This window comes from Australozyma saopauloensis, chromosome 1, assembly GCF_035610405.1.
Source record: "Australozyma saopauloensis chromosome 1, complete sequence".
NCBI lineage: Eukaryota > Fungi > Ascomycota > Pichiomycetes > Serinales > Metschnikowiaceae > Australozyma > Australozyma saopauloensis.
Genome location: NC_086131.1, coordinates 616,746 through 631,120, shown reverse-complemented (window position 1 = coordinate 631,120; position 14,375 = coordinate 616,746). Strand labels below are relative to the sequence as shown.

The 14,375-nt window shown below is 41.6% G+C and overlaps 5 protein-coding genes across 5 annotated transcripts; 4 read left to right on the top strand and 1 right to left on the bottom strand.

Moving 5' to 3' along the window:
* Positions 1 to 1,466: 1,466 nt before the first annotated feature.
* Positions 1,467 to 3,572, top strand: PUMCH_000293 (uncharacterized protein; the record flags this gene model as incomplete). The annotated part of the gene is made up of 1 exon (XM_063019386.1): positions 1,467 to 3,572. One exon carries the CDS (start codon positions 1,467 to 1,469, stop codon positions 3,570 to 3,572), a length of 2,106 nt encoding a protein of 701 aa, XP_062875456.1.
* Positions 3,573 to 3,738: 166 nt separating this feature from the next.
* PUMCH_000292 (uncharacterized protein) lies at positions 3,739 to 4,731 on the bottom strand (the record flags this gene model as incomplete). The annotated part of the gene is made up of 1 exon (XM_063019385.1): positions 3,739 to 4,731. One exon carries the CDS (start codon positions 4,729 to 4,731, stop codon positions 3,739 to 3,741), a length of 993 nt encoding a protein of 330 aa, XP_062875455.1.
* A 1,422-nt stretch (positions 4,732 to 6,153) lies between these two features.
* PUMCH_000291 (uncharacterized protein) lies at positions 6,154 to 7,335 on the top strand (the record flags this gene model as incomplete). Its single annotated transcript, XM_063019384.1, has 1 exon — positions 6,154 to 7,335. One exon carries the CDS (start codon positions 6,154 to 6,156, stop codon positions 7,333 to 7,335), a length of 1,182 nt encoding a protein of 393 aa, XP_062875454.1.
* Positions 7,336 to 8,066: 731 nt separating this feature from the next.
* On the top strand, positions 8,067 to 8,849 carry PUMCH_000290 (uncharacterized protein; the record flags this gene model as incomplete). Its single annotated transcript, XM_063019383.1, has 1 exon — positions 8,067 to 8,849. One exon carries the CDS (start codon positions 8,067 to 8,069, stop codon positions 8,847 to 8,849), a length of 783 nt encoding a protein of 260 aa, XP_062875453.1.
* Positions 8,850 to 9,189: 340 nt separating this feature from the next.
* PUMCH_000289 (uncharacterized protein) lies at positions 9,190 to 12,957 on the top strand (the record flags this gene model as incomplete). Its single annotated transcript, XM_063019382.1, has 1 exon — positions 9,190 to 12,957. The coding sequence occupies one exon, from the start codon at positions 9,190 to 9,192 to the stop codon at positions 12,955 to 12,957; it is 3,768 nt and encodes a 1,255-aa protein (XP_062875452.1).
* Between the last annotated feature and the right edge of the window lie 1,418 nt (positions 12,958 to 14,375).

Below are 14,375 nucleotides of genomic sequence, written 5' to 3'. Positions count from 1 at the left end.
GCAAAAGCGGCACGTAACCTTGCACTGAGGAGTGCGGCACATACAGGTGCTTGTAACAACCTTCCAACACCTTCAAAAATACGCTTCGCGGGTAAAAGAGGCGGTGAATTCACGCCATCACATCTTTACCCGTCTGGGCGTTGGGTTTGAAATTTTGGGTTTGCCCCTACAACTGGACTGTGGAATGAATAGCCGGAAGCCAAGTGAACCAAATTGTACATAGTTGACTAGTCGGCCATTGACTGTTTTTTGCAAGGACCTGTTGTCAAGACAACTGAATGAGCTAGACCAATAACGTTAAAGCGCTGATGATGTTCCGTTGCATCCTCTATGGGGAAGTGGCAATTGCAAGTCTAACAGTTAGAACAAAGAACTTTTATGCATACGTGCTCCTAATACCTGCCCGTGGCCTGGTTACGCGCCTTCCCTAACAATACAGGAAGGGAGGCGTTTCAACATGAGACATGATCTCAACAAAGTTTGTGACTAGCTATGAACACTATAGATACCAATGAAGTTTCTTTTTTGGTAGCAAATTTGTCATTTTATCAGAAGATCTTCGTATATCACCGAATTCAAATAGGTTTCCCCCTCAAACCGAAATTAAAACGCAAGTCATGCATGCGGCTATCTTGTACCGGAGCGCATGGTGTGCTGTTATGTAAGCAACCACCTGTCTCGATCCAGAAATATGCTGTGCATGGCAAAATGTAGACGAATTGATGGTGGGGCTTCAAACAGGAGAAAAGCAACAACCCACCTGTAAAGTAATACTCTGATGACTGGCGGAGAAAGGTTCCGTTATGAACATGAAGTGAAAGACTACAGAATTTGAGCGGCCTTTACACCAAGCTTCACTATGTAGCACATGCTCTCGAAAACTAGGATCTACCTCTTACGATGCACCATATCCTAATTCCTTTCCGAATTTAAGTTTAGGCTTCTACGCATTGAAACATATACGCTGCCATGCAGTGCATATGCAGCCCTACATCGTTGCCTATGCCGAGCGAGTAATCCTTCCGGTACTAGGATTCCCACGGGAGTTCTCGACACATCTATCATCCCTCTTTTCTGTTAGTACATACCACTTTTCTTTCTCTACGACACAATTTCCCGACCCATTCTTCTCATATTCTGTACTTTTATCAATAGAGACGGCGCCCACCCATATTAGCATCATTTATTGCAGCACCGCCATTTTCCCTCTTTCAGTTCATCAGTTTTTCTGAATAACCTATATTGAATACCATTCAATTTGAACTGCAAAGCATTCAAAAGGTCCCTCGAAAGATCATCTACTACTTCTTCACGTTTCAGTTTGGTTGCAGATCTAAATTTCTCTGAAAGTTATTGGGACTTGTTTCGCCTGGAGTCTTCGATATACTGGAGTACAACCTTTCAACTTCAATATTCATCTCTGAAATCAGTGGATCTACGACTTTAAATCAACCTTAACATCTCAAATGACACAAAGAAAGAGGTCACTCACAACATCGCCACGAGTTTCCAAGCTGTCTCGCAAAAACTCACAAGGAGAACAAAGCTATGCTTCAAAAGCAGCTGAAGTTTGGGAGGCTGTTGGTGCTTGTGCCGCTACAATGGGTATACACGCAATTGCCATCAAGCTGTATGATCTGTGTCTAAATTACAATCCAACTTCAATCAAGGCTCTTATTGGATGGAGCAGGCTGCTTAGGCTTAACGACATATCTTTAAACGAGACCATAGGCTCCCAAACCGCCTTGAGAAGATTGAGTGAGGCTACTGATCGTTTTGGTGAGCTAGCTAAAAGCTACGAGGTATACAGAGAACTTACTGAGAGCTACTTGCTCTTGGGTTTAACAGACCAAGCTCATCAAACCATACAGCATGCAATTGCTCTCAACTCTGATATTTCCGAGTTGCACTTACTTCTTGGCCAAACTTTGATTAGAGCAGGACATCGGGTTCAGGCAGCAGCGGCTTTGAAGAGGGCCTTGGAACTCTTGCCATCTGCCATTTCTGATTACCTGGGTGAAGATGTCGAAGTTGCTCGTAATAGCCATGCTGAACTAGCAGCAATTGCTGCCGCTGATGGTCTCTTTGATGTCTCAATCGAAGAATTAAAAATGACCTTACAATTACCACCTCCACCACTTGCAAGACTCAATGAATATGTTGCTCTTTGGTGTGCTTTATCAACTGCATTAGAAAGAGCAGGACGTATTCAAGAAGCTTTGGAGGCTTGCGAACGTGCAGAATTAGCGGTTGGTGTACTGCCTCGAATCCTCATTACACATGCCTATTTACTTCTTCTCGAAGAGGACAAAGATAAAGCCTTCGAGGCTGTCCGTCTTCTTAACAGAGTGGTTGATCTTGAGCAGCAGGAGAGTGCCCATTCTAAACCAAAAGAAGGGCAGCCGCATAAGAAGGATGTAGGAGAAGATGCTTCGGGTGATTTTTTACCTTGGTGTCTCTTAGGTAAAGCGTACACCCTCCTATATGCCCCACGTGCTGCCTACGACTCCTACCAAATTGCCTTGAGGCGCGCCAGTCTGCTGCCTATCACCTGGTTAGCTGTTGGAAAGCTATATTTGGAGTTGAAACAACTTCCAGATGCTTTAGCGGCTTATTCTCAGGCATTGCGTTTGCAATTGAACGAAGATCTGCCAGGAACCGCCGCTGCTTGGGATGGTTTAAGCTGTGTTTACGAACGTTGTGATCAACAACTTACGGATGCTGCTGACTCTTGCTCGCGTGCGTCATTGTGTTTTGCCGCATACGGAGATTCTGATTCAGCAGCAGAGTATGAGGAAAGAGCCAAACTGTTGAAAGATGCAGCCGAAGGCAAAGGACCAATTCCACCATTGAAGACCCCAATGGGCGTTCCAAATTATTTCTTGCGGGAATTGGTTACCTTGTTGCCAAGTGAACGTATTGCCATCATTCAACAAGCAAAAGACAAAGCTAAGGCTGAAGAGGTTGCTAATGCCAATCCCGCAGTAGCTGGAAATACTACGACAAGTGCTAGCCCTTCTACTAACATGGTGAGTACGCAAAATGTTAATGGAAATGCAGCACCAATTGGCACTCCAAACGGAAGTCATCCTACCACTGTGGGTAGTGCAGCACCCGAAGAATATAACAGTGGCCGCCAGAACCATGCAGATACGGTACCGAATGTACCGGCTTCTCAACCACAGCCTCAATACGTTAATTTACCTTCCCAACCGCACTCGCTTCCTGGTGCTCAAGGGGTATACGGACATTACAAACCAAATGAAAAGCTGCCAATCCAAATGGCTCATAACTTCCCCCCGGGACGTCAAGTCTGGCCTGGTCAAGAACATTTAGGAAACCAACCTCATTTACTACACGGTCCCCCACCATTGAATTCTCAGTTCGGTCCACCTCCCGCTGGGATGTATCCCCCCGGACAATACGGACCTCCGAGACAATCTATGGGAATGCCTCAAATGCCTAGTGAAGGATATCCTGTCGCAGGTCCCCATGGATATGTTTATGGCCAATACATGCCTGTTCCAGGTGGTATGTTGGCTCAAGTCCAACCATACAATTGGAGAAGGTAAAGAAGAAACCAATGCTTTTTGGGTAGTAAAATACACAAATTTGGACCCCAGTCACACAACATCCAAAGCCTCTGCCTTGTAGAACCCAGGGAAATTTCCGATACTCCGGCTAAAGAACAGTAGGGTTTGGGCCGTGCATATGACGTAGATGAAATAAAGCTAAATTTTATGCAGTGTTATTATCTAAATATTTACCAAGAGCGTGTGCAATTCTTGGCCAAGATCCCTCATAGAGCCTTTTCTTCCTCGGTTGGTGTCTATCCAAATCTGATTCAAAGGCTGTACCGAGCAACATTTCAATTTGCTGTAAATCCAGTATCAATTCAAGGGTCTGTTTGCCTTTTCCATTCTCAATGAGAATACCTACATCAGCATCGACGATAGGAAGGACATCGCCATGACTGTCGCCAACATAGATGACCTGCGAACCATTGTATTTGGCTTTCAAGTCCCGTAAAATATTAGATTTATCGTAACCTGTTCTTATGTCGACATCGTTGCAGAAAGAGCCAGTAGTTACACCTTCACGATGCTCTAGATCATTAGCAAAAACAACAATATCGCTCAAGCCATGTTGCTTAAGACAAGTTTCTATCATTGACTTGCACCAATTGATACTCAACACATAAACGGGCAGCTTCCATGACTTTAGAAACTCCACGCTACCTGGTTTCAATTCAATGTGGCTGGCCAAATCTGTGAAGGTAATGAAAGGAACATCCTTAAAAAAATCATACTTCTCCAAACGTATAATGGACTCTAATTCCACCTTTCGTAACTGCTTCTGATACTCGATTTCTTTTTCCACACTGTCAATTTTGCCATGCTCTCTTTTGAATTGATCCAGGAATGCCGCATATGATGCAAGGTATTTCTCAGTAAAATACGCAAAGGGATACTTCCTTGGCGCGCATTTTTCTGCTGCATGTGCAATTTCTCCTGTGGTATCCCTAACCGTCAATGTCTCATCCCAATCTAGGACTAGAATGGGCATGTTGTTGGTAGAGAAATTTCGACAGCGAATAGCAAAAGGATAAAATACAGAAATTCGAAAAGGGTGAATTCTGGGACCTTGGATGTGTCGCCATTCATCTCCTGTATTTCTGCGACTACTGAGCCCTAATTGCACATTTTTAAATACGTTTGTACCAGCCCTCATCACTTAAGCCCCCGTACTTCTTATCACTCACCAGACATGTCTAAAGAAGTCGGAGAATTGGGTCACCTCGACCAAGACAAAATTGAAACTCACAAAAGCGCTAACAAGGATGCTTCAAAGAATACTTTTGAAGGGAAAACTGAGCAACAGAAATTGAAGTTTGAGGGTAAGACGGAGGAGCAAAAGACCAAGTTTGAGGGTAAGACGGAGAAGCAGAAATCGGCTTTTTTCGGTAAGACCGAGGTTCAGGAGGGCAAATTCGAAGGAAAGGCAGAGAAGGGAAAGTTCGAAGGCAAAACTGAAGGGATCACTGGCGGTAAATTCGAGGGTAAGGCCGAAGGGAAGTTCGTTGGCAAGAGTGAGGGCAAGTTCGAGGGAAAGACAGAGGGAAAATTCCAGGGGAAGACTGAAGGTAAGTTTGAAGGAAAAACAGAAGGAGTTACCAATCCCGTCGGTAAATTTGAGGGCAAAACGGAGGGTCAAAAGCCAAAGGATACTTCCAATTAATTTGATTTATCTCTTGATCCCTTAGGTCTCAGAATTACCCCATTAGGAAGTTGAACATGACCTTGCTTCAATGAGTACAAATTCACAGGTTTAAGTATGAATCATTTATTGTACGTTTTTCTTTTACTTTAATTCAGTAGCAATGGAAGGACAAAAAATTGATCAGCCAGCTCCCTCGGCGGAGCAACTTCAGGAAGTTGAAGGCATGGTAAGAAATATCTTCAATCAAAGCACTGTGAGTCCACAAGTAGACGAATGCATTACGAATACCTTCCAATTCTTTTATGATGGCTTGAAAAAGATCGAGAATGCAGACGATAAGGAAAAGGCTACAGAACAGGTTTCCAAAGCTGCGGTGGACAAATTCGTAGCCTGGGCCCAGCCATTTGTCGATAAGTGGACTGCTGATCAAGAAAAACAAGAGACAACAGGGGGTGTAAAAGTAATGCTGGAGGATCTGGAGGGCAATTGAAGATATAGAAAGAGAATCATATAGAAGTTCTGGATGGATCTGAACTCAATGACTTACGTAAAAATTTGAAAATCCACATGAACCTGAATTTTGTCGCAATATAGTCGTATATCAATACCTTTTGTGCGCTTGTTGTTTTTGGGTGGATAGCTCACAAGTTTAATCTTTGAACAAGCTCGAAAGGTTCAATAGACTCTAAGCCACACTACATGGATGCAAAAAGGGAAATAAAAAATTCATGATTCGAAATACAGCGGGTAGAACTTACGAATCAGTCCAAGAATACGTGTTGCATTTCTCCGATTCCGTCTTGCCCGGAGCCGCTCCTTAGCGGATCTCTTATCGGAGTCAGGTGCTCCCTCTATACAAATTGACAGATATCACGATAATTACTTCTCAATAGGAATTGTGAGCAGCAAAAACTTTAAGAAAGTAAATCAAGAATGCGTTTATCTCAAATTGTCACCTTAGCATTGACACCTCTAGTCTTGGGTCTTAATGTCCCAGGCAGGGTTCAGACATTCTTGACCAGTGACTCACCTCTCGATGATTCATCGTCTCAATTGACCGACTATATCGTTGATAAAAGATTTTCGTTGCTTCAGTTACATCGCAGGCTTGTTTCGACAGAGTCAATTAGCGATAATGAACTCTCAGTGTCAAAGTGGCTTCTGAAATATCTTGAAGATGCTGGTTTGACTGTTGAGACGCAACAGGTATTAGATGACCCCAAAAATTACAACGTGTATGCCTATTTGGGTAAGAAAAGAGACTGTTCATTGTTATTGACATCTCACATCGATACTGTCCCACCGTACATTCCATATCATGTCAAGGGAACTGAAATTCATGGACGGGGCACTTGCGATGCTAAAGGCTCTGTAGCCACTCAAATTATTGCCTTCTTGGATTTGGTCAAACGGGGAGATTTGAAGGAGGGTGATGTTGCATTATTGTTTGTTGTTGGCGAAGAGACAAAAGGCTTTGGAATGAGAAAGGCCCTGGAATCCTTGGGAGCATCTTGGGATGCGGCTATTTTCGGTGAACCAACCGAAAACAAGTTAGGCGTTGGCCACAAGGGAATTCTCGTGTTTCAAGTGATTGTTGAAGGTAAGGCTTCTCATTCCGGCTATCCTGAGTTAGGAATCTCAGCCACTGAGATCCTCATTCCTATTCTTTCTAAATTGCAGCAATTAGACTTGCCAAAGTCGGACCTCTTGGGCCCATCTACTTTGAACATTGGTCAAATTGAGGCTGGTGTTGCGTTCAACGTTGTACCCGCTTATGCCAAGGCTTCCATTGCCATCCGTGTGGCAGCAGATGCTGAAAAAACAATCAAACTTATTAAAGGTGCTGTAGAAGGAGTTGAACATGTTAAGTCACCTGAAATCTACTGCACTGAACCTCAGTATTTGGACTATGAGGTTCCAGGTTTCGAATCCATCATTTTAGCTTACACCACTGACATCCCCAACCTCACCATTCCTTTGAAGCAGAGATATTTGTATGGTCCCGGATCTATTCACGTTGCTCATGGAGACGATGAATTTGTGGAAAACCAGGACTTGCTCGATGCTGTTGATGGATACAAAAAATTGATCGAGTATGTGTTGGATAAGCAGTAAGTGAACAAATAGTAGAAGTGGAAAGTATAGCTAGACGCCGAAATACAGATTGACCACGTTTGAACTACAAGCCAATTGAGTAATACTGGAACCTATTGTGAGAAAGAATGTGCACAATTTCTATATCCGTCAAATGTAAGATAATATGACAGACTCAAACCATGTGTCTTCGATATAGCCCGGTGTCAAAACAAACAGAATTTGGATCTCTGTCTGATGGTCTTGATCAAATAATCAATACCAACACCGGCGAACTCTACAAGTACTTATCGTAAGAATTTATTACTAGTATGAATTCTTGAAAAGACCCAAGAGAAGGCGAAGAGATCTTATATAGTCACTATATGCCGGACATGTGAAAATACGAAAAAGAACTAAGAAAATGCACCAAAATAAAACGTAATGTATTTTAAAAGAAGAGAATTTATGAGTGACTATGGTCAGTCTGACTACTATGTGTGTTTTGTGTATTATCTACATTATGGTATTTCCTTCATCAGAGAACCCCTGAATCTGTGATAAAGGATCATAATTAAGTCGTCAGTCTTGATAAATTGAATATCTTTGATTTGCTTTTCGAGTCTCGAAACAAAACCCTCATATCTTTTGATTATTTTGGTGGGTATGATTTACAGCTGCAATGCCCATCTCTTTATACACAGAACCAAAAACACAAGATCAACTGTTCTTTACCCTGACACGAAAAAAAAAACAGCTTCTAGGACTACATCATGAGTAAAGTCCCTGCTTGGAAGAAATTAGGTCTTGCTGTCAAGAAAGATGTCGAAGACGATGTGTTGAAAACAACCGAACATTTAGGCGATGAGGTTCTTACGAACAAAGCCGCCAAAAAGCTCGCCAGAAAGCGTTCAGAGAGCACCGGCAGCCAAACCAACAAACAGAAGAAGCCACCAAAGAGACAAAAAGTTCCAAAGGCTGAGAGAAAGGCCCCTCCAGAGAAGGATCAGCTATCCTATTTGAAGCAGTTCTCTGAAGATAGAGACAACTGGAAGTTCAGCAAGCAGAAACAGAATTGGCTACTAAAGAATATCGAACACATTCCCTCAAATTATGATGTTGCTCTCCGAAACTATGTGGACAGCATACAAGGTGGTGCCCGTACCAGACTTCAGGAACAATTGACTGCTGTAGTTAATGAGTGGAACGCAATTGCCAAAAAACTCGAGGAAAAGATCGAGGCAGAGTTGTATGGCGACAAAGGTGAAGAAGCAATAGAAAATGACAAAGAACAGGGCGATGGAAAGAAGGAAGATGAGGCAAAAGAGGAGGAGAAGCCCACAGGACCTTCTAGAGACTATGTGCTTAAATGCAAAATGCTCTTGGATACTTTGCAAGATGATCCAATCACACTTGTTGGCATAGAAGAATCCGTCATTGACACAATTTCCTTAGATGATGGATCAGAGACCAAAGATGAGGGTGTAAGTGAAGAGAATTTGATAATTGAGGAAATTGACGTGGAAGATTACGTCAAGGAAGCTAAATCGGATTAAGCATACAATTTATTCATACAATTTTAATTAGCTTTTCGAAATTTTGTCATTTATATGGTATACCTGTTGGGAGAATGCTTTGATTATCAGCAGCAAAGCAATAGAGACTAATTTTCTTTTGTCACAGTTCAAATTTTTCAGTTAATTGAGTACCTATCAATTTATTTTCTTGAATTGAATTGAAGTATTTTTTTGTCCGACAACGTTATAGTGTATTCGTTGGACCTGTCTCTGCTACTCCTCACCTATTGTACTCCGGATCAACTTGTATCAGTTCAAATACCATACTTCCATAAATTGCACCAGATATATATAAAAAAAGACATATTTCTCTTCAAGCATGACATTCAATATTGAGACTTTGGAAGACAATTGTAGGGATGTAGACCCTGATTTAAGGTATATGGCCCTTCAGGACTTCCAAAAGAATCTCAATAACCCCAAAATACAAGTTAAAGGAGTCCTGTCAATTATACCGGTACTTTTTAAGTTGCTTTATGACCCTGCTGCCGAAGTACAAAACCAAGCCATCAAAGCTTTCGCACCATTGGTTCGTCATATCGATGACTCCCAAACGGTGAAAGTGATTCAGCAATTGTACACGGAGTCTGAATCATCAAAAGATATTTCGCGCTTCGCTACTTCTGTACCTAATCTAGCTCTCCGTTCTTTGTTTCAGAACTCGCATGCGAGATTCGGGAAGCAATTGTCGAGGGTTATCATGGACAATCTCCTTCCTCAAATTCTTCAAGGAAACATGACTTTGAGCCGTATTGAAATTCTCATTGATTTGCTACAATCTTTGGGTGGTGTTCTTGTTCTCGAAGAAATTTGCGCCGTTCGAAATGCATTATTGGTATGTGCGTTTACAGAAACGGGTATTGTAAGCAAAAGATCAATTGTGGCAATCGGGGTGCTTCTAGGACACATTAAGTCTGCTTGCTCGGATCAAACTCGATTGCAAAGGCAGTTTTATGATGGACTATTCTCAGAGACAATAGCTCTATATGAGAACGAGAATTGTTCTCGTGTTGCGAAGAGGGCTTTGTTTAGTATCTTTCTGACTGTTCTCAACCATATCAGCAAACTCAAAATGCAAATCATGTCGATTGCAACAGCGGAGATGATCGCATCCGTGATGATCGAGAATCTCTGCCTATCAACGTTGAACAAGGAGCAAGTGGAAGATTTGGACTTAGATCAAATGGTCAGTGAAAACGTTCTCCGGAGTGATGTTTTGGATTCTTTGGCTCTCTTGATTCCGTGCATTTCTTATGAGGGTATTCTTGAACCTTTCTTGCCCGACATTGTTCGCATCCTTGAGGCCTTCATCTCGTATGACCCTTTGGCTGTGCAAAATCAAGACGACTCAGATTATGATGATGACTCAGAGATCGATTTTTCCGACGATGATGAAGTGGAGCAAGACGAGTCTGACGGTGCTGACGGCTTGGCTTCGAAGCTCAGGATCAGATCCCTAGTAGCTTTCGGCCAATTGTGCTACAACAAATCACTTGTTTTGTCAAGCATATTCGAATCAAACTTGGCTAGTCAAGTGATCGAAGCAATTGGTGACAAATCATCGGATGTATCTATAGAGGCTTTAAATTGCGTCATTCTTTTGCTTCACTTAGTGACTGACACAAACTCCCCAGCATCTGACGATTCAATGCAGCAATTCGATTTGACCACTTTTCATGATCTTTTTGTGACAAAATTTGTTCCTCGAATTGAGGCAATTCTATTTGACAAATTGCTAGTTCCGGAAAACATATCAAATTTCTCACATATAGAGGCTTTAGTCGAGCCTCTCATCCAGAAAATGTCAAGAAACTTGTCAAATAATTTCTTGACTCTTCTTGTTGATCGGCTTGTCGCTCAAGGTATGTCCTTGAAAAGCCACCCTGAATTGATTGGGCTTTACGAGGTGCTATTAGAAACGTACCTGCTTGAGCAAATCCCCCAAGCCCAGATTCTTGTCAAAGATTTGGCTGAATCCTTAGAAGGTCTGAGGGCATATTCAAGTTCAATTTCTAAATACTTGCAGGTGTGTAAAGTTTTCTACCACAGAAAGCCTTTGTTGGATTTCCAGTGTCAGTTAGCGAATGATTTGTTCTTTCCAGCCATTATTAAAAGCGCTATTTCGCGACAATTCTCCAGCGATGTGCGCCAGCAATTATTAGTGAATCTTTCGGACCTTCTAATCGAGATACCAATCTCATCAGATAATCGAGCCTTGGCTGTTCAAACATTCAGCGAAACCTTGAACTATGAAGTTACAGTTGGTTACACAATTGATTGTCTCAATGATATTTGCGAGCGGAATCCTGAAGTTTTTGATTCCTTGCAATTGTCAAATCTTATCATCGAAAAGCTTTCGACGTATCTAGGTTCGGGTGACTCTTCCTTGTATAGCAGCTCCTTAACCTTGATTCAAACCATTTTCCAGCAAACGAAGTACAATGGAAGTGTTGAGGTAGTACAAGTGCTAAGTCAAAAAATTCTTGAGCTCCTCAAAAATTCCGCGGACTCACTTCTTATAGACAAGGCTCTTTGTGCTTTAACATATGTTCTCGAACTACAAAACGCGGATCAGTTGTATACTGAAGGAATTCTCAAAGTCGTAACAAGATTTACATCCCTTGAAGCTGAGGATATAAAGCTGAATACCATCGAAAAATTAGCAGCAAAATTATCTCAACACAATACCCTAGGAGGCGCAAGATTATTTCAAATGGCTATGAGCATTCTTGACCTCTCTAAATTCATCTCTGCCACCTTCATTTCAACCATAGTCTTAGAGTGCAATTTGTTTGCTGAGACCGAACTTATCGAAGCTAAACTAAGTGCAAGTCTCGATGGATCCACAATTCTGACCGAAGATATGATCTTCTGTATCCATTTTCTTGGATGCATGTCTTCACACAACAAGGTGACTAGATTTTCTTATGAGGATTTCTTTTCCATTCTAGAGAACAACGCCACTGAATCAATTTGTATGGCATCGGCTCGAGCTCTTGGATTGAGCATTTTTTCAGAGTTTAACATACGATTACCGCTTTTATTGCAAAAGTACGAATATTTGTGCTCAATTAATGATTCGAAAAAATCCCTTTTGCTCATTTCTGTCAAACAAATTTTGAAACAAGATTCTGTGGCAATAGAGGACTCTTCTCTCAGGCTCATTTGGGATACAATAGTCAAAGCATTATCCAATTCAAACTGTGAAATGAACCACAATGATGTTGCTGGAATCAAATTGGCCGGTGAAATCCTTGGAGTGGTTGCAGAGCTTGACATACAAGAAGATTACCAAAAGAAATTGTTGCAATGCTTTGATTCTGAGGCCGTGAAGAGTGGGAATATATTCATTGTTTACGCAATGGTTGTCGTCACCAAGGTTTTGCTAAGCGACTCAAAGACTACATTCGACGAGAAAGTCATTGAGCAAGTTATGAGCAATCTTTCAAAACCTAACTTGGACTTGAAACTGGCGATTGTGAGTACGATATTCACTGGTGTGTATAACAAGTCTAAAACCATTGCCGGCATTGCAAATGAGATGATCCTTCCACCCATTTTTGATGAATTATCTGCAAAAGAGGAATTCAAGAAGGTAATACCTATGGGACCATACAAGTATGTTGTTGACGAAGGGCTCGAAGTGCGTAAATTGAGCTACGAATTGATCAATGCCATGATCGGTTTGAGTGACTCCTCTACGAAAGACCTATTATTTGAAATTGACAAAGTGAAGATTTTAGAGATGATGCTGGCAAAGGGCCTCAATGACTCTGAAAATGATATTATCAACTTGGCTGTGGGCAACCTAATTGAAATCATTCAAAGCAACCCGGTATATTTGACCCAAATTTCGAATCTTCACGATTTCATCCAATCTTTGATGAAAATACTGAGTCGAAATCTACGTGCCAAAGCGACGACACAAGAGGCAGAAAGTCATGGAGATACCCTTCGGGCTATTATTAAACTATCTAAAGTGGTAAACAAAGCACTTGTGAGCGACAGTGCCTTGACAAGCGAATGGACAAATTACTACAATGATCTCAAGACCCGTCATCAACTCCTCTTCCATGCAACAACTTAAAGCAACTCTTTAAACAAAGTTGTCGCAATCCTCTCGATTTTTCTTACCCATTTGGGCATCCAAGGTTAAAGGCTGCCGCAGCGCCTATGTTGTGTGCGCTGGCCGACGCATGACCTGCAGCGGCTTTGCCGTGTTGAAAAAGAAAAAAGTGGAGAATAAAAGGTAGTCATCAATTTGAAGTTCACGGAGGGGGCTGCTTAACTCAGAGCTGGCAGCAATAAATACTCGCCTATTTCCTATGATGGAGTCATCTTGTAAATTACTTTGGACGCATAGTACACATGTCTTCCGCATAACACAATACATTTCATACAAAACATTTCACACGATACATTTTACCAAAACATTTAGACTTACACGTATAGCATGACTACAGAGACACAATTATATACTAAGGTGGTGGAACTCACTCGCGTTCATAATATCTGGACAACGTTCTACTTTTCAATAGCGCGTTTCTACGCAATCCTTAAGGACACTATCAATTCGATAGGCATTTATCTCATGACATTTTTTGAGGCTGTACTATACTACATTGATGTGCTCTTAGAGCTCTCGCATAAGGTTGGCTACTATTTCAAATTGACCAGAGCATTTTTCCGATACGGAATGTATAATAAGATAAATTGAGAAGGTAAATACAACCCCGCCATTTCCCTGCAAGACCCCGGTTACAATGCAGGAACAGTCATCTACCGAGACCAGTTCTAAGCGACAATTTGCATCCAGTGCATCATAAATTGCTGGTCAAGTACCCATACATGAACAGTTCTCTGATTCAACACTTCAGTGCTTGAAATTTCTCCAAAACCGATAACAGGAGTTTGACTTAAATGTTTCTGTAAGTCACATGCTGAAGGAAGGTGGCGGATTGACACGTTAGAAAAGCACACAAACAACACTCATGACATCACTGAATTATCAGACTATATTATTATTTATTATGACTACCCAATAGAATTTTCGTTTCAAAATTGTGAGATACATTTTTCGCTTTGTTTTATGCGTGTTGTAGAAAGCATGCAGAAAGCTTCAGCTCTAGCCGAAGAGAGATTTCTTTGATTTGACAATATGTAAAATAATTGCTGAGTCGAAGACTAAAAATTATGTCGCGTTAGTATTATGCGTTTTTCAGAATTGATAATACAATGGACACTGGCATGTTGATGCAAATACGACGCCGCGGGTGCAAAACGAGACACAACCATAAATCGGGAGGTGAAAAAAAAACAAATATCCAAAAAAAAAAAAGACTTTTTCTTCGATCAGGCTAGGCTTAGACATTTCATGGAGTCCTCTTATTATGTATAACAGAAACTCACCTCTTGCCTTAATCAGATGTGTCTTCCTCGCATCTGACAAATCTCCCCAAAGCGTGTACTTTTTGATCTATTGCCATGTTGAGGATTATTTGTTGG